Source organism: Saccoglossus kowalevskii, chromosome 15, assembly GCF_978046115.1.
Source record: "Saccoglossus kowalevskii chromosome 15, keSacKowa6.1, whole genome shotgun sequence".
In the NCBI taxonomy this organism is placed as follows: Eukaryota; Metazoa; Hemichordata; class Enteropneusta; family Harrimaniidae; genus Saccoglossus; species Saccoglossus kowalevskii.
Genome location: NC_140655.1, coordinates 32167143 through 32186035, shown reverse-complemented (window position 1 = coordinate 32186035; position 18893 = coordinate 32167143). Strand labels below are relative to the sequence as shown.

General features: G+C 34.2%; 1 protein-coding gene across 1 annotated transcript; it reads right to left on the bottom strand.

Annotated features, from left to right (window-relative positions):
• Positions 1 to 219: 219 nt before the first annotated feature.
• Positions 220 to 18892, bottom strand: LOC144342271 (uncharacterized). Its single transcript, XM_078005543.2, has 14 exons — positions 18744 to 18892; positions 14864 to 15026; positions 14524 to 14657; positions 13960 to 14079; positions 12181 to 12356; positions 9583 to 9768; positions 9252 to 9333; positions 8763 to 9044; positions 7865 to 7958; positions 7315 to 7401; positions 5569 to 5646; positions 4194 to 4359; positions 3365 to 3498; positions 220 to 2929 (listed from the first exon to the last, which is right to left on the bottom strand). The coding sequence occupies exons 2-14, from the start codon at positions 15008 to 15010 to the stop codon at positions 2258 to 2260; spliced, it is 2358 nt and encodes a 785-aa protein (XP_077861669.2). The 5' UTR covers positions 15011 to 15026; positions 18744 to 18892; the 3' UTR covers positions 220 to 2257.
• Between the last annotated feature and the right edge of the window lies 1 nt (position 18893).

Below are 18893 nucleotides of genomic sequence, written 5' to 3'. Positions count from 1 at the left end.
CCAAAATGTTCCAAAAAGTAAACGTGTGGTAGTCGTGTGAGGGCGCTATTTATGTTTTCCAACATCTATGTCCAGGCGGCAGGGTGAGTAAGGTTTACATCACAGTCCCTCTACAGGTAGAGTTAGGTTTACATTACAGTCCCTCTACAGGTAGAGTTAAGTTTACATCACAGTCTCTCTACAGGTAGAGTTAGGTTTACATTACAGTCCTTCTACAAGTAGAGTTAGTTATTTGAAAGTTTAATTTACAAAAAATTAATGTGTATACACACTTTTTATAATTGTTATTTACATAGACCTTTTTTTTTACAAATTATGTAAGAATTATTAATACATTTTGCTGCATTTTAAAATAACATTCTTTATAAACACTGTGGACGGAAATTCAACACTGACTTTACAAAATACATGTAATGAACCAATAATGCAAACAAATGTTACTATGGTAACCAACATACTATTGTTTAAAGAGAGTACCGTACTGGTTTTATTTTGGTACTTTGAATGTAGTCTCTAAGTATAAAACAGAAAAAACACTGATAAAAAATCTTGTAAACTGCAACAATGGTACCATATTCATGGTGACAGATTATTTTTATTTGCTTGAGTCTTGACAAAATTAGGTCCAAATATATCAACTTAGAAAAGTTTTAAATTTAATAAATAAACAATAGAAAAAACTTTGGTTTAAAGAAAAGAATCATAATAAATATAAATACAAATTATATATTTCAATGTATATTTTCTATAATGATTACATAATCATATTTTTGTACCATACTACCGGTAACTATTTTTGTAAACAAAATAAAAGTAACAAAGAATTTATGCATGTCATCAAAAATATTCGTTTCATCTACTCATGTAATCTTAAGGGTTACTAATTAAAACAGGGCACACATGTGTTATGGATTGGAATCAACAGACTAGGAAAATGCAAATCTAAACACAAATTCCATGACAGTATTGTCTGTAATATCAAACCTATCTATGGTGGACAATACAAAAATAAAACTTCATGATAAAGATTGAGGGGGTACCAGTTTCCAATTAAAAAGTGACTGCATATTAATAGATTATATTAATATTAACATATTAATAGAACTAAGACCCAAATGGTGGCTGAGATCTCATCAAGTGTGAGAATGCCATAAGACACAGGTACACAATGAATGTGCAGCCATTATTTCTCTGTAATAAATTATAATAATAACCTTGTTACTGTAAAATACTTTATTTTACAGTAAATTTTCGCTGAAATGACTTTTTGGGTGTTTTGTATGGAATTTATTTTCACTGATTTTTGACGAGTTGAATGTGAAAAAAGGTATATTTGCTGGATTCTATTTTCATTAAATAAAAACAATAGCAAAAAATAATTCCAAGTGAAAGTATTTTACAGTACTCCCTGTGTACCACCTGGGGGCACTGTGCGGTAAAGACAAAACATAAATACATTAAACAGACAAAAACAAATAAAACATTATGTGAACTGGTAATCTGTACTGAACCAGAATTAGGTAAACAGTAGTACTGTAAAATCTGTATTATAAGCTGCATCCCTAATAGAAGTCACACTCATCCTTTTTGAACAAATAAGAACCAAAAAATCACAATTTCTCATTTGTGTAGATGCTCTAATAGACACTGCATCCTCTCTATTGTATTGTATCATTTTACTAGAAGCCACGGCTTTTAATACAGATTTTACAGTACAAGATCATAAGGTAGAGTCCATTTATTTCTGTCAGTTTTGGTAATTTTCATAATGCATTCTGAATAATGATTAGTCCTTTGCAGCTGAGTACGAACTATATTGGATCCTCTCCAGTTTTCACCTCCAGAGGATGATGTAGATTGGTATGATAATGTGACATAGCAGTACTGTGAGGTTATTACGAGGATACCCCAAAGTATGCACGAAGTACAGCCGGCAGTATTAAGTGCTTACTTTGAGGTATCCTTGTAATAACCTTATTATTATACATCTTTTCCTTCCAAAGATACATCATTGGAATGCCGAAATCCAAAAAGATTAGAACAGAATTCGCTTCCTTGTGTGGAGCCGGACTCTTGTGGCAGTCATGTTTGTTTTTATTATTAGAGGACGCTTACGCTCGTAATCATTCCATATTTGGAATTCGCATTTCCTAATATGGTAGGATGAAAATACCTCGTAAAATACCGCAAAATTACGGTATAATGTAACTTAGGGAATTACGGTGACCGATGTATAATAATAGACATTATGAACTCATTATTTCCGTCGTACAGCTGCAGCAATTCTCTGACGACTGTCATCAACACTGCCCTCTTTGGGCTTAACATGGGCAGGTTTAGTCGGTGGCATACCAACTCCATCAAATCCAACACTGACATTATTCGACCTGATGCGGAAAACATTCTCTTGTCCTCCACTGTGAAGTGCTCCACTTTGCTTCCCAGAACTTCCACTATGACCACTCAACTTCCCAGAACTTCCACTTTGACCACTTAACTTTCCAGAACTTCCACTTTGACCACTTAACTTCCCTGAGCTATCACTCAGTCCACTGTGCATTCCACTTTGTGCACTAAGTTTCCCGGTACTTCCCCCATGACCACCCAGAATTGCATTCCCTGCACTTTGTCCACTGCTGCCACCCTCATTGTGTCCACCTAAATTATTGCCTAGTACTGGACTACCAACCGTAGTATTTGTGATACTCTCACTGCTAACTGTCCCACTTATACTACTAGAACTAGTTTTTCTCTTGAGAATCCCAGGATCTTTGATAAATGTTTTTTGATTTGAAGGCCTGGGACTATTTACATAACCACCTGATGGTCTGTTAATCTGTAACAATTGTTCCCTGGCTTCACTCAAAGCTTCTGTAAGTTCAAATCTCTCTTCACATTCTCGTCTGACAGTATCTTGAAGAAAAGTGACCTGCAACAACAAATTGTTATAGATAAGTTTTTCCACATGACTTAAATTATCCAAATTGCATTTTTTAGATCAATGCAAAAGTTAGGAAAAGCCAAAATTTAAATCCATCGGGGAATAATGCAAAATTTAACTTCATTAGAGACAGACACAAAACTCCATCAAGAAAAACCACAAAATTTGATTCCGTCAGGGAAAGCCACAAAATTTTGTAGTTATTTAGACTGGTAGCCATAGTAACTACTCAGTAATGCATGTGATTTAGTAAATGCTAACATATCTCCTAAATTTTTGAAAATTTTTGTAAATGAGAATTAATAATTTAAGAATATAACCTGGATTCAATGCAATGACATGATGAAGCAAAAACTCTCACATGACAGCAAAATTGCTATTTCAAGAAAGATGATTGTTTTTATGATAAAAGTCATCTCTTACTTCTTCCTTAGCATGTTCATACTTGTCTTCCAATTGCTTTAGTTCATTTTTGGTTCCCGACAAATCCAGTTCTGCTTCTCTCAACTCAGCTCTCAACGCAGTGATGACATCATCGCATTCAGTTCCTGATTTAGCTAAAAGTTACAATAATACTTTTAGTCCAGTGGCTGATAAACATTTGTGTCATCGCTGTAGACATTTTCATTATCATCTTCCTATTACTCAACAATATGCTTCAAGAATGAATAATGATAAGGACAGACAACTTAGCTGATATATGGTGGAGATCTCATTACAATCATGAGGAAATGTGCTATGAGTGAGTTTTGACAAATATCAGACAAATACTAAACATGCTAATATTATAATAATGCTTTATTTGGCAGCACTTACCAAATGGAATATTTTTTTTTTTGGCAGAATTTGCAAAAAGGAAATAAACTTCACAGAGAAACAAATTTACCAAGCTTACTACTTGGATATAAGGTACAAACGTATTCAAATCAAATCAAATCAAATCAAAACAAAAGTCAAAGTCAAAAAATAAATCACTTGTTTTGTTTTTACTTAATAATGAAAATTATCAATTTGTGTCCATGTACATACTTTATTACTAGCACATGTACAATGTAATGTTTGTATCAATAGAGCAAATACAGTACACATTATGATAAGTTCATTATTTTTTCTAGTTGTTAGTTAATGTGACATTTTAAACTACACGCACATTATTGTTTTTCGATTTTTTTCTCTGAATAACTGTTTTGATTCTAGCCAGGTAACCCTCTTCAAAATTACTGGTACATCCCTATATCTGACCATCTCCTACCTAGACTGTCTTCTAAATTACTAATGATATTCTTCAAACTCTGTATCTCTCCTTTAAAAGATGATTCATTATTGATCCCATGATGCTTTGCTTCAATAATCTGACGTTCCATTCGACTGATTTCCATTCGATGTTGACTGTTCTGATTGCGTATTTCATGTCGCAGCTGAGGAGACAAGATGCAAATCGATATCATCAGGAATTAACTTCCACTGTCCCAGTGACATTAATAATGATAGAACAGTGTGGTAAAAAGTAATAAACTGATCCATTTGGGACATTATTACTTTATGGCACTCACTTTCAGTTCTTTGAAATGGATGTAGGATTTGAAGACAGTATGTTTATGATATCATGTGTTTGAAACATATTTCATATTACTGTAAAATGACTAATTTTCACTAGGTTTAAATTTCACTGATTTACCATTTCAGGCATATTCAGTGGGTTTTAAATTCATGGTTTTATCATTTAGATAATATTTTCTATGCTAAATTTTACATATTCACTGGGTTTTAATTTAGCGCATTTTCCAGTCAGCGAAATAAGCAAAATTAAAACCCAGTGAATAATTAATCCCTTTAATGAAGTTTAATGAAGGTGAAACATAAACTTTTGGGATACTGTAAAGTTATTCAATTGTGTGAAGTCAATAATTACGTCCACATAAATGACCTCAAATTGTGGATGCACATCATTTTTCAGACAATCACATTAATGAAAATTGTGATAATAGGTAATTTAAAAGCATAACATTGGTGCTGTTGGCCACTGTAATATAACATTGTTGTAATGGGAAAGTCATCTGTAAGTCTAAAATCAACAAAGATGCTAAAAACAATATGATAATTACGTAAAGAAAACAAGACTATGACAGAATAAATAATCTAGAGTGACAGCTGAATTGACCTTTAGCAGAAGTCTTAATTATTCAGTGTTGTAACAGATCATGTCTGAACATGTTTTGCACCACAATTTTTCAACATATGTTCATGCTCAGCAAGAATCAGGGAAATCTAGGAAGAAACAATGCGATCCTCACTAGAAACTAATCTGCAAGCATCTAGGGGGATAACTTAAAATGCAACTTTTAAAATCATGTAAAACCAAAATGTTGATATCTTACAAAGGGAATAACAAACAGAATGTGGTTAAACTGATGCAGGAATATTTACAGATTTCTCATGAAAACAATAAATTCTACTTTTAAGTAAACATAATACATGTAAGCTATAAGTTGAGGGCGTGCAGCTCACCCTATAACAATCCATTATGTCCAAGTGTACTTTAAAAATAAAACAAGTGTTTATTTGTTATGCTAATTATATGCAAATTATTCATTCTCGTAACCATGGTTGCCAGTAATTTTACTGACCTGACTCATTTGATCTTCATATTCACGTTGATACTTATCAAGTAGCTCTTGATGTTTCTGTTTCTCTATTTCCAGCTCCTTAAAAGACAAAAATCATAGCAGTTGTCAAAGCATGCTGGTCTAAACAGCGCCATCTATAGGTGAAAGCTATGCCCTCTACAGGTTTTCATCTTTACAGGTGAATCTGTCATTATATAGTTATGTGAACAGCAGCAGGTGAAAAATAGACTCTTTATTGGTACCTAGGCTTGTACAACTTACCATTGTGAATGACTTTTTATTGATACCTAGGCTTGTACAACTTACCATTGTGAATGACTTTTTATTGATACCTAGGCTTGTACAACTTACCATTGTGAATGACTCTTTATTGGTACCGAGGCTTGTACAACTTACCATCGTGAATGACTCTTTATTGGTACCTAGGCTTGTACAACTTACCATTGTGAATGACTTTTTATTGATACCTAGGCTTGTACAACTTACCATTGTGAATGACTCTTTATTGGTGCCGAGGCTTGTACAACTTACCATCGTGAATGACTCTTTATTGGTACCTAGGCTTGTACAACTTACCATTGTGAATGACTCTTTATTGGTGCCGAGGCTTGTACAACTTACCATCGTGAATGACTCTTTATTGGTACCTAGGCTTGTACAACTTACCATTGTGAATGACTCTTTATTGGTGCCGAGGCTTGTACAACTTACCATCGTGAATGACTCTTTATTGGTGCCGAGGCTTGTACAACTTACCATCGTGAATGACTCTTTATTGGTACCTAGGCTTGTACAACTTACCATTGTGAATGACTTTTTATTGATACCTAGGCTTGTACAACTTACCATTGTGAATGACTCTTTATTGGTACCTAGGCTTGTACAACTTACCATCGTGAATGACTCTTTATTGGTACCTAGGCTTGTACAACTTACCATTGTGAATGACTTTTTATTGATACCTAGGCTTGTACAACTTACCATTGTGAATGACTCTTTATTGGTGCCGAGGCTTGTACAACTTACCATCGTGAATGACTCTTTATTGGTACCTAGGCTTGTACAACTTACCATTGTGAATGACTCTTTATTGGTGCCGAGGCTTGTACAACTTACCATCGTGAATGACTCTTTATTGGTACCTAGGCTTGTACAACTTACCATTGTGAATGACTTTTTATTGATACCTAGGCTTGTACAACTTACCATTGTGAATGACTCTTTATTGGTGCCGAGGCTTGTACAACTTACCATCGTGAATGACTCTTTATTGGTACCTAGGCTTGTACAACTTACCATTGTGAATGACTCTTTATTGGTGCCGAGGCTTGTACAACTTACCATCGTGAATGACTCTTTATTGGTACCTAGGCTTGTACAACTTACCATCGTGAATGACTCTTTATTGGTACCTAGGCTTGTACAACTTACCATTGTGAATGACTCTTTATTGGTACAGAGGCTTGTACAACTTACCATCGTGAATGACTCTTTATTGGTACCGAGGCTTGTACAACTTACCATCGTGAATGACTCTTTATTGGTACCGAGGCTTGTACAACTTACCATTGTGAATGACTTTTTATTGATACCTAGGCTTGTACAACTTACCATCGTGAATGACTCTTTATTGGTACCGAGGCTTGTACAACTTACCATTGTGAATGACTCTTTATTGGTACAGAGGCTTGTACAACTTACCATCGTGAATGACTCTTTATTGGTACCTAGGCTTTTACAACTTACCATCGTGAATGACTCTTTAAGTTTTTCTTCTAATGCTTTCTTCTCACAAGCACATTTGTCTCTTTCCTTTTGAATGTTATCAACCATCTAAAAACAAAATATAACACATTTGGCTTACATGCATATGCCTTCATTCATTCATTCATATAAAACTAGAGAAGTGAGCCCTCTAGAGGCCACAATTCAGTATCTGAGCGGGGTTGTGTATAGAGTTTGATTTGATAACACTGTAAAACATGTCTTTTTCGCGAACATGTCTTTTTAGCAAATTTAGCGAGAGAACTGATTCGCTAATTCAAGATGTCGCTAATGACTTTGAATATAAAAATCTGGGGCGCTTCCTAATTACACTTGACAGTTCTTCTTTGTTTTTATGGAGGTGATAACTGTGCATTTGTTTTGGCAGGCGACAGACAAGTATTGTGAAAACAGGAAATCAACAATGTCAAGAGAGATTCGCTAAATCAACATTTCGCTATTACGACATTTTACCACAATTCGCTAAAATGGCATGTCATTTTTTCAACATGTTTTACAGTAGTTTTTTTACCTTTGACGGCCATTTCTCTGATTCTGCTAGTTTTTGTTTGAAACTTTCTTTTAGCTGTTCAATTCTATTCTGGTGCGATGAAATCATTAACTCCCTGAAAAAATATATCAAATTAAATAATTATTGTTGATTGAAGAGACAGCTGAATCACAACTCTGTCTTTTTTTTAATATGAACATACTTCATATGATTTCATTCATAAATTTTATTTGTTTATTTTGATATATCTTTCTTTTACTTTAAATGTTTTTTCACTGTTTTTAAAATCTAGTATATTCGAATTTATGAACAAATTGTTATTATTATTTAAAAAAGAATTACATGAACTTTCATGGATGTTAATAATCTATAATGTAGTACCAGTATTCATATAAAGGTGAGAAGTTCTATTGTTTTGTCTTAAATTCCAAATTAATTCAATAAGGTTTTTCTAAACCTTTAATTTCTTCAATTAAAGGGTCAAATACTTTTCCAGAATATTACATGAATGGCACAAAAAAAATGTTTAGTGCACAGAACTAAAGACAATGGTGATTTTTTTCAATGTCAAGGTGAACTTTTGTCTTCTTTTACAAATATACATTATTCAAAATCCATATTAGGCAATGATGTCAACTTGGTCCAAAACTACAAAAAAATCACTATAGAATCACCAAAATGTTGATATCAAATAAGAGAACAAACAGAAACAACCTAAAGTCTGGGCAAACAATGCTCCATAAATATAAGAAAATGCAATTTACAGTTTTTTTATATCACATTTCATTCTCTAGATATTCAACTTTTCAACAATTTATGTAGTCCACCATCCTGATTCTCCAGCAAAGAATTATGGGTAAATTATGACATCATGAAAACCGACAAATAAACATGACATCATCAGATGACAAGTTCTCACCTCTCAGACTTTAATCCCTCTAACTCTTCTTGCACAGTTGATAATACTGATTTCAGTTCTTCTGTTTGTCCCTTAGACATTGCAATATTCCTTTGTCTATCTTGTTCCAATCTGGCTTGTTCCTGCGCCTTGTTTCGTAGTTTCTGACATTCTAGCACCGATGACTGTAATTCTTCAATTTTGTGTTTCAATTCTTGTTGTAATTTCACAATAGTCTGTTCTGATATTTGATCTCGTTTTCTGACTTGGATGCTGATGTCATCGACTTCTTGTGTTTTACGACTGGAAATAAATAATGCAAGTCGCTTCACAGTGTTTTGCATTTAAATATTTGAGAGTGTTCATTAGGTATAAAAGTCACTGTGACTTTCTATAAACCATTTTAATGTCAAATTCATATTTTTTTTTACTCGTCACGTGCTTTACATTGACACTGAGGTAGATTCAATTACACTCTTTTTGAAGAACTGCCCATCCCCTCACACTTACTTTAATAATTCTTTGTACTGGGCAGTTTCGGAAGACAATGTTCTGCATTTTGAATGTTCCGACTCAAGTTCATTTCGAAATTCTGTAAAACAAGCATAAAACACTATCTATCATGGAAAAAACTGACTGGAACAAATTTATCTTTCTCCAATCAACACCAGAGGGCAGTATACTAAGAGTTTCCAGAAATCAAGAACTACATTAGTCTGTTTTCATGGTAATAAATACAATAAATATGAATATGAATTTCCATTCATTCATCTGAAGAAATAACAGCCTTGTCATTATAAACTACAAAAATTATAAACTTCCGGATAAATGGTCAACCTACTTTGAATTTCTCTGTTTAAACGTTCACACTCTTGTTCTCTCTGTCTGTGCTGATTTTCGGAGTCACGCAACCCTTGAATTGTTTCTTGAGTTGTTTTTAAGGCAGCTTCTAAAGTGTTTTTACTTTCTTCAAAGTCAGTTACTTGTTTTTCTAATAATGATATTTTTTGCAGTAATTCGTCTTTTTCTGCAGAAAGAAAAACAGTAATCTATTTTCATTAAAATTAGCCCATCCTTTGCATGCTGTCTCATTAAAATTGACCATGAACACATCTCTGTTATTTATGTAAAAGCATGCACCCCTAATAGAGTAAATACGATATGTTAAAATAAAGAATGTCTGGAATTCAAGTCATAAGAAATCAAAAACAAATTCTGATTGATCTGTAAGATGGAACATATTTCTACACTATCCATCAGATGGGACCCCCTAACTTTTCTCTAGACTATCCATCAGATGGAATCTGCTAACTCATCTCTAGACTATCCATCAGATGGGACCCCCTAACTTATCTCTACACTATCCATCAGATGGGACCCCCTAACTTATATCTACACTATCCATCAGATGGAATCTGCTAACTCATCTCTAGACTATCCATCAGATGGAACCCCCTAACTTATCTCAACACTATCCATCAGATGGGACCCCCTAACTTATCTCTACACTATCCATCAGATGGGACCCCCTAACTTATCTCAACACTATCCATCAGATGGGACCCCCTAACTTATCTCTACACTATCCATCAGATGGGACACCTAATTTATCTCAACACTATCCATCAGATGGGACCCCCTAACTTATCTCAACACTATCCATTAGATGGGATCTGCTAACTCATCTCAACACTATCCATCAGATGGGACCCCCTAATTTATCTCTACACTATCCATCAGATGGGACCCCCTAATTTATCTCTACACTATCCATCAGATGGGACCCCCTAATTTATCTCTACACTATCCATCAGATGGGACCCCCTAACTTATCTCTATACTATCCATCAGATGGGATCTGCTAACTTATCTCTACACTATCCATCAGATGGGACCCCCTAATTTATCTCTACACTATCCATCAGATGGGACCCCCTAACTTATCTCTATACTATCCAGCAGATGGGATCTGCTAACTTATCTCAACACTATCCATCAGATGGGACCCCCTAATTTATCTCTACACTATCCATCAGATGGGACCCCTTTACTTATCTCTACACTATCCATCAGATGGCATCTGCTAACTTATCTCTACACTATCCATCAGATGGGACCCCCTAACTTATCTCTACACTATCCGCCAGATGGGACCCCCTAACTTATCTCTACACTATGCATCAGATGGGACCCCCTAACTTATCTCTACACTATCCATCAGATGGGATCTGCTAACTCATCTCTAGACAATCCATCAGATGGAACCCCCTAACTTATCTCTACACTATCCATCAGATGGGACCCCCTAACTTATCTCTACACTATCCATCAGATGGGACCCCCTAAATTATTTCAACTCTATCTGCCAGATGGGACCCCCTAACTTATCTCTACACTATCCATCAGATGGAACCTGCTAACTTATCTCTACACTATCCATCAGATGGGACCCCCTAACTTATCTCTACACTATCCATCAGATGGAACCTGCTAACTTATCTCTACACTATCCATCAGATGGGACCCCCTAACTTATCTCTATACTATCCATCAGATGGGATCTGCTAACTTATCTCAATACTATCCATCAGATGGGACCCCTTAACTTATCTCTACACTATCCATCAGATGGGATCTGCTAACTTATCTCTACACTATCCATCAGATGGGACCCCCTAACTTATCTCTACACTATCCGCCAGATGGGACCCCCTAACTTATCCCTACACTATGCATCAGATGGGACCCCCTAACTTATCTCTACACTATCCATCAGATGGGATCTGCTAACTCATCTCTAGACTATCCATCAGATGGAACCCCCTAACTTATCTCTACACTATCCATCAGATGGGACCCCCTAACTTATCTCTACACTATCCATCAGATGGGACCCCCTAAATTATTTCAACTCTATCTGCCAGATGGGACCCCCTAACTTATCTCTACACTACCCATCAGATGGAACCTGCTAACTTATCTCTACACTACCCATCAGATGGGACCCCCTAACTTATCTCTACACTATCCATCAGATGGGACCCCCTAACTTATCTCTACACTATCCATCAGATGGGACCCCCTAAATTATTTCAACTCTATCTGCCAGATGGGACCCCCTAACTTATCTCTACACTACCCATCAGATGGAACCTGCTAACTTATCTCTACACTATCCATCAGATGGGACCCCCTAACTTATCTCTACACTACCCATCAGATGGAACGCTCTAACTTATCTCTACACTATCCATCAGATGGAACGCTCTAACTTATCTAAACACTATCCATCAGGTTGGACACTCAATCCCTTGGACTGGGCTATATTTTGTCTATTTTTGTGTTCACATTGGACACTATGTATTGTGGGGGTTTAGATCCAGGGTGTCTGCGAGTTGAGGTCACAGTCATGCATGCCTCTGAATCAAAAAATACTTACGCTCAAGTTCATTTTTCCCAACATGATCAACTATTTTCTGTAGCTGTTCAACACACTGATTCACAACTTTATTTCTCTGTTCAACAAATGTCTGTATGTTTTGTAATGATGATTTTTGTTGTTTCACATTACCCATAATAACTGGAAGAACTTTTTTGAGGTGATCATGTTGAAGTCTGTAAAATAGAAACAAGAGACATTGTTGAATCAACAAAAACATATTGATATTTGTTTATGTCAATATAAAATATTTAAACTTATTGAACACAAGTACTCACGTCTTCAGTGTTGGTGAACGAATGAACCTTGGCCAGTGGTTACAGCATTCTCATTGAGCCTGTGGCACACTCACTCAGGGTAGGGCTAATTCCTTTTTCGGGATTCATGTCCCAAAATTGAAATCTGAACTGAACACTGCTCTACCAGTGATAATTGCTAGTGGTTAACTCGACATAATTTAATTTCTATTGTTGCTGTTGACATTGGCAATAGCTGTGATTTTTAACTTTTTTTGTTTAAAGCGTGGCAGTCGTTGCACCATGCATGATATATATGGTCCTCATGTAATTTTTAATTTTTACATGATTGAAAGCTATCAAAGAAGTCACCAGCAGTAATCAGTGCAAGTCGCGCCCAGGTCAACTTGAGATTTTCATTTGAAGAGCACATTGGATTGTGGGAAAATCAATGTTTATTAACACAAAACGACGATATATCACATAAAATCATCGGTGAGAAGCTTGGCCTCTCAAGATGGCAATGCACTTGATATTTCTCCAGGGCCTTCGGTAAGTTGTAATCTTGTACCATAATCCCCGAGGTTCACTTGACAGATTTGGATTTCAAAAGATGGCACTCTGTATATCTGGACGCAACCCTGCAGCCATCTCTTTTTAAGTGATTTATTTAATAATTTTGGTATAGCATATATACTGTGCTTTCAGTGTTCATATTTCAATGATGGCATTACAAATTGATACTAATTACATAGGAAATATTAGCCTGACATGTAGGCCCTCACCGGCTGAAAGGCATCAGACCCCACTAACGCCTGACGAGATCAATACTACAAAATCGCAAAGTTTACGCTTTCTTGCAATGAGTTTCACAATGAATATTCATTTTGGTGATCATGGTAACACTGTTAATCAAAGCCATGTTTGCATTGTCAGCAAAAATCACAGACTGTCAACAAACATATAAACTCTGGTTACTCTTTGATGACTGTCACTATCTGACATTCCTGCAATGAGATTGGTATCGGCAAAATATCGTCAGGGAAAGTGAAAACTACATAGTTCTGTCAGGTGTGTGTTGGGTTAGGAGCACCGGGGAGGGCACAACTCGTGCGACCTTGTTAGGCTAAGAAAATATTCATTAAAAATAAAAATTGGAGAAAAAAGAACGATAGTTACAGCTATGGTTATTTTAATAAGTAACCTTTTACAATTATTCAATGTTATCTCAGTTCTCAGTCATGTTGATTTCAGTCATGATATTCAATATTGTGGGCCACAATAGACTAAACATGAACTCAATATTACTACCTACAGTTAAGGCTAATTTCACAGCAAAGTTATTTACAATGGAAATGGAAAACGAGGACAGTGTAAGATACGATTCCCTGGTGCAAACCCAGAGATTGACAGGTTACCCTTAAGTACAAACTTTTTGAGATTTCAAATATACCACATTCTGAGGATTCCTATAAACTACTAGAGAGTGAGAGTGCAACTTAAATGCTACAAATAACATTATTATGTAAGTGTAAAAGCTTACTTTATGTGTTCACTACTTTCTAGGTGATTGTTAAGTTTTTCTTCAAGTTCTTTATTTGTAATCCTTTGTTTTTCTAAGTCTGCTATATTGGCAGTGTTTTCTTCAGTCACAGCTGTAAGTCTGGGAAAAAAAACATTTTAATTGTTTTAATGTTTACTAATTAAAAAAAATCATTAACATTGGCATTGGTAAAAATTGCACCATCTTTAAGATGGCACAGCCACAATGCTGCATTATGACAATGTGAATGTCATCAAATCATGAACTATTTAGTGAATACAGCCCATGTCAAAATAAATCAAACTTATAAACAAAGATTTTTATGAACCAGTATACAATAATACTATATCTGGTATATATGACTCTAACATGGTATGTTTAATTTTTCAGAAAATAACACTAAATATGAAAGCAAAAGAAATAAAACTCAGAATACTACGGTAGTGTTTTTTTTAAAATTCTTGATATAGTTCGCATGTTTCAAAACACACACACATAATACATGTATTACTTTAACCACACGGTGACTGTCATCTGTTATCATAGCCATGTTCAGGATCTTACTTTGATGCTAATTGTGTGGAATCTTTCTTCAATTGTTCATTGCTCCATTGTGAAATCTGTAACTCATTCTTCAACTGTGCTTCTCTCTCTTCTATTCCTTTATATTTACAAAGCTCTTTCTCTAATTTTTCAAGCTGGGTAAACAAAATAAATATGTTTTACGAAATTTTAATTTATAATTTTATTTGAAAACATCATTTTAGTGTATTATCACTGATTTATCACATGATTACAATATTGTATAGGATTAAACTAAATTTACAGTACCGTAGGTAGGTAGGGTAGGTAGTGTACTCAAAACAACTTTTGAAAAAAAAATTTTATTGGTCAAAAGACTTACTTTATTTTCTAATTCTTTAATTTCTCGATGTATAAGGTAACTAACACCACAGAATTGACACACTGTATCATCTCGTTTCATTTGCTGTATTTCCTTTGGTAAAGGATGCTCTAATTTGACCCGCTCAATTTTCTCTGAGTCCTCCATTATTATCCGTAGAAAACTACAAAACACATTATTATGTTGTCAGTAATATGGTTAAGTATTTCTGAGTATTGCTTTTTGTAGAAAACTCAAAGCATTCCAAATACATCCAACAAAGCATTTTAAAAATGTTATTTGTGTTATATGTTATATGCTAAAAACAATACACAAAATGACAGTCATGTCCTGTGGGTATGCGAGAAAAAATGAAACTGTATTAGTTTTTGACCCTTTCTGTAAAATTTCTTTAATTTTGTTTCTTTACAAAATGACCTTGATCATTGTGAATGATCATGTGCAAGGGATGCACCCTTTTACCCTGGGGAGCAGATCCTCTGGCAACCATTAAATTCTGATTGACCGGGGCTCACATGTGGCCACAGTCTTCAACTGTGACCTGTCTGATAGTAATTTTGGCCCGAAGGAAGCCATAGAATGCTCCATTTTAACTTAGAATTATCAAAAATTCCATACCCTGGTGGGAGAACCCTATCCTGAATTGAAGTGCTCCCTTTTACAGTTTTTTTCTAGAAAAACCCCTGATGTAGCCTACAATATTGTGGTATGCTAGTCATCTAACAAATCTATAGTTGTATCATGGGTGGAGAACACACAGTCTTGTAACACAATGTTAATGCCAAACAAATAAAGGGTTTTTTCGATTTAAAATACCTTATAAATGTCATACAAAACAGATATGGGGTATGGGCTTGTAAAGTTAATTAATCCCTGAAAATAACACTTCAATACTAATTACAACTACACTGTAATCTGCAGAGGGCAGTGTTCATGTGCAATATGGAAAATACAAAATACATATGGTTAAAGAAGCACTTCCAGTTAAACCTAATATCACAACAAACTTACTTTCTGGATTAAAATTACGATGAATAACAAAAGATAGATTAACTTTGTAAACAACAAACAATAGTGTTCCATGCTTCTTAGATTCCCCTATTGTTGATGTATTTAGGATCAGAAAATACACTTTATTTATTTACGAGAAATAAAACTGTATTATAGTTTTTGACGCTTTCTGTAAAATTGTGTCATTCCCTCAATTTTGTTCCTTTACAGAATTACTCTGATCATTAAAAGCCAATTTATATACCAGTATTTTCTTAGTTTCTTATTATTATTTGATACCCCCAACTTCTAGAAGTATACATACATGTACATGTACCTTTGTTTGCGTTTTATTTTACTGGCAATTTTTGAGATGTGACAGACAAAGACGAATTTGCAGTATTTTTTGCAGCCCATGTTTTTTACTGATGTGAACCAATGTAAATTTTCTTGTTTTTGTTTTTCAAAAGCTTGTTTTGTAATATTACTGTCTGGTAAGTCACTAAAACTATACCAGTATTGAATCAGATTTTTCTGATTATCTATAATGGAAATTTACCAAGTACAGCTTTGAATGCAGCATTTAAGGTAGAAGCCTACTCATATTTATTGAGAAATTGTGTCATAAATCACATGACAATGTTCATTGGTTTATTATGTAAAATCATAGAACTATTGTCCCATGGCACCATAAAATAGCATTCTCTTGTGTGTTACAGTGACGTATTTTGAGAAACTTGTACTACATTTTTTCAAAAATAGCTACTTTTAGAACAATTCCATAGAGCGCAATGTTAAACAAAAATTGCATTTTTTAACACTTTTTAAAACCCAGATTTTTGAAAAAATTCAGGAAAACAAAAAGTAGGCCATCATTAACAATATATTATTTTTTCAGCCTATGTCACCAGCCTACAATTTGAGATATGCCATAATATCTCTGCCATAGGAACCTATGGTAAAAGCTCTATAATACTGCCAAAATGGCCGCTATCCACTAAAATACAACCATGATTTTCTCGAAAATTAACCTGGTGACCCCCATTTTTTTCAAAGTTAATATTCTTATATTGCCTGGAAGTACAATATATTTAAAAATTAAGAAATTCTGGGTTTTTGAAATCATGAGTAGGCTTCTACCTTAAGGAGAATTTATTCACACCTGGTATAGTATTTGGCAAAATTTCAACTGTGTTTTATCATTTTCTATTACCGGTATGTCCCCAAGTTGTCACTATACTACTCCATGACGAATTGATGAAAAAGCATTTTCATCTGATTATATTTTTGCTTAATTATATTCTTCCAATAAAAATATTTCCCATTGAAAATAAGTAGGTACACATATGAGAACAAAGATGACCATACGTGTGGTAGATGACATAGTGCCAACGGCTACCAACAATTCTATTGCATGGAAGTGAGCTGTTATGACGCTGGCAGTCTATAAGATGACAAATTATGGCAGTAAGTGACACAGTTAGCCACCATCTAGTGTATCGCTGTGCATGTTGAAGAGAGAAAAAAGTGACTATATAATGCAATCAAGAGATAAGACAATTTATATGCTCTAACTAAATATTTGTTTCAATGTAAAAAACAAACACTGACTAACAATGTCAAAACTTATTATCAAAGTATCTGTGAAAGGACTAATTTCACAATCAAAATACTAGTAGTTTCATTTTATTTATTTATTTATTAACACACAACATCCCCCGGAGGGGATGAAAAGGGTTACAAATCAGATATTAGTAAAAGAAAAATAACCACATAAAAAGTAAGGGAACAAAAAGGCATAAAAAAAAAAAAAGATAATAATTTGAATACAAGGAATGTATTACTGGCTTAGTTTATGTAGGTGCTGCTGTCTTGTATTAAAACAGTTTTTTAAATATTGCGCTAAAGGAATAGACATTTTCTCGTCACTTAGTAATGATATGAATTTATTTTCATTACTAAATTTGTCAAAATTTGGTATACGTTTATTAGCTACAATGTAAAGTTTTAATCTTATTTCATTGTAATGAGGACAATTTGTGACAAAATGTTGTTCATCTTCAACATGGTCATTGTCGCACATATTGCAGACTCTGTCTTTAAAATCCAATCCTGTATGCCGGCCTGTTTCAATTTTCAGACAGTGGTTGCCAAGTCTAAATTTTGTTAAGGATTTGCGAAGTTCACTGTTTTTCATAATTGTTAAGTAGTTTTCTTGTTCTATTTTGGTTTTAAAAAGTTTGTAGGTTCTTAGTTTATTTTTAGAATTTGATTTTTTCCTATTGTCATTATTTATTTCATTTTTCCACTCAGTTGTAAACTCTTCTTTTAATTTCTCATCAATTGTTTTTAATTTTGATAATGAGATAATATTTGTTTCATTTAAAAGATAAGAATGGTTAATATTTTTTAATATCAGATCAAGTTTTTTAAACCATTTACTTTTAATAATTTTATTGACATAGTATGCTTCTTGAAGTAGAGTATTTGTGGAATTTGCAATACGATTGGCATATTTTATCATTTGTTTCTTAATAAGAGTCAAGAGGTAATTTTCCCAATTCACTATATATTGCCATGATTGGTGTATTTTTTGAGATACCAAGAATGTACCGATAGTATGTAAGTAGTATAGTCTAATGTTGCTATTTTTATTATATATTTTTTTACTTAATACATTACTATGTTTTCAATTTTTCAACTTCATTGATGTACATAACCAAAAAAGAAGTGTAATATTTTCTTTACGGTGTCAATAAAGCACTACTAGTATTCTATTCTATTCTGAAGCCAGCTGACTGTGGTCAGTGCAGTCGAATGATCAATTAACGATGATCGTCAACATGTTTTGGTGGGAGTGGTGATGGTTACGATTGTCAAGTATACTCACAGACGTAAACACTTCGCATCAACAATCACGATGATTTCTGAATATTGTTCATCAAGAAAGAGTTAGACATAAGAGTCAATAAACCGACAACTGTTATGATCGTACACTATCACGGAGGCAGCCATCTTGGAAACTACCAAACAAAAATGT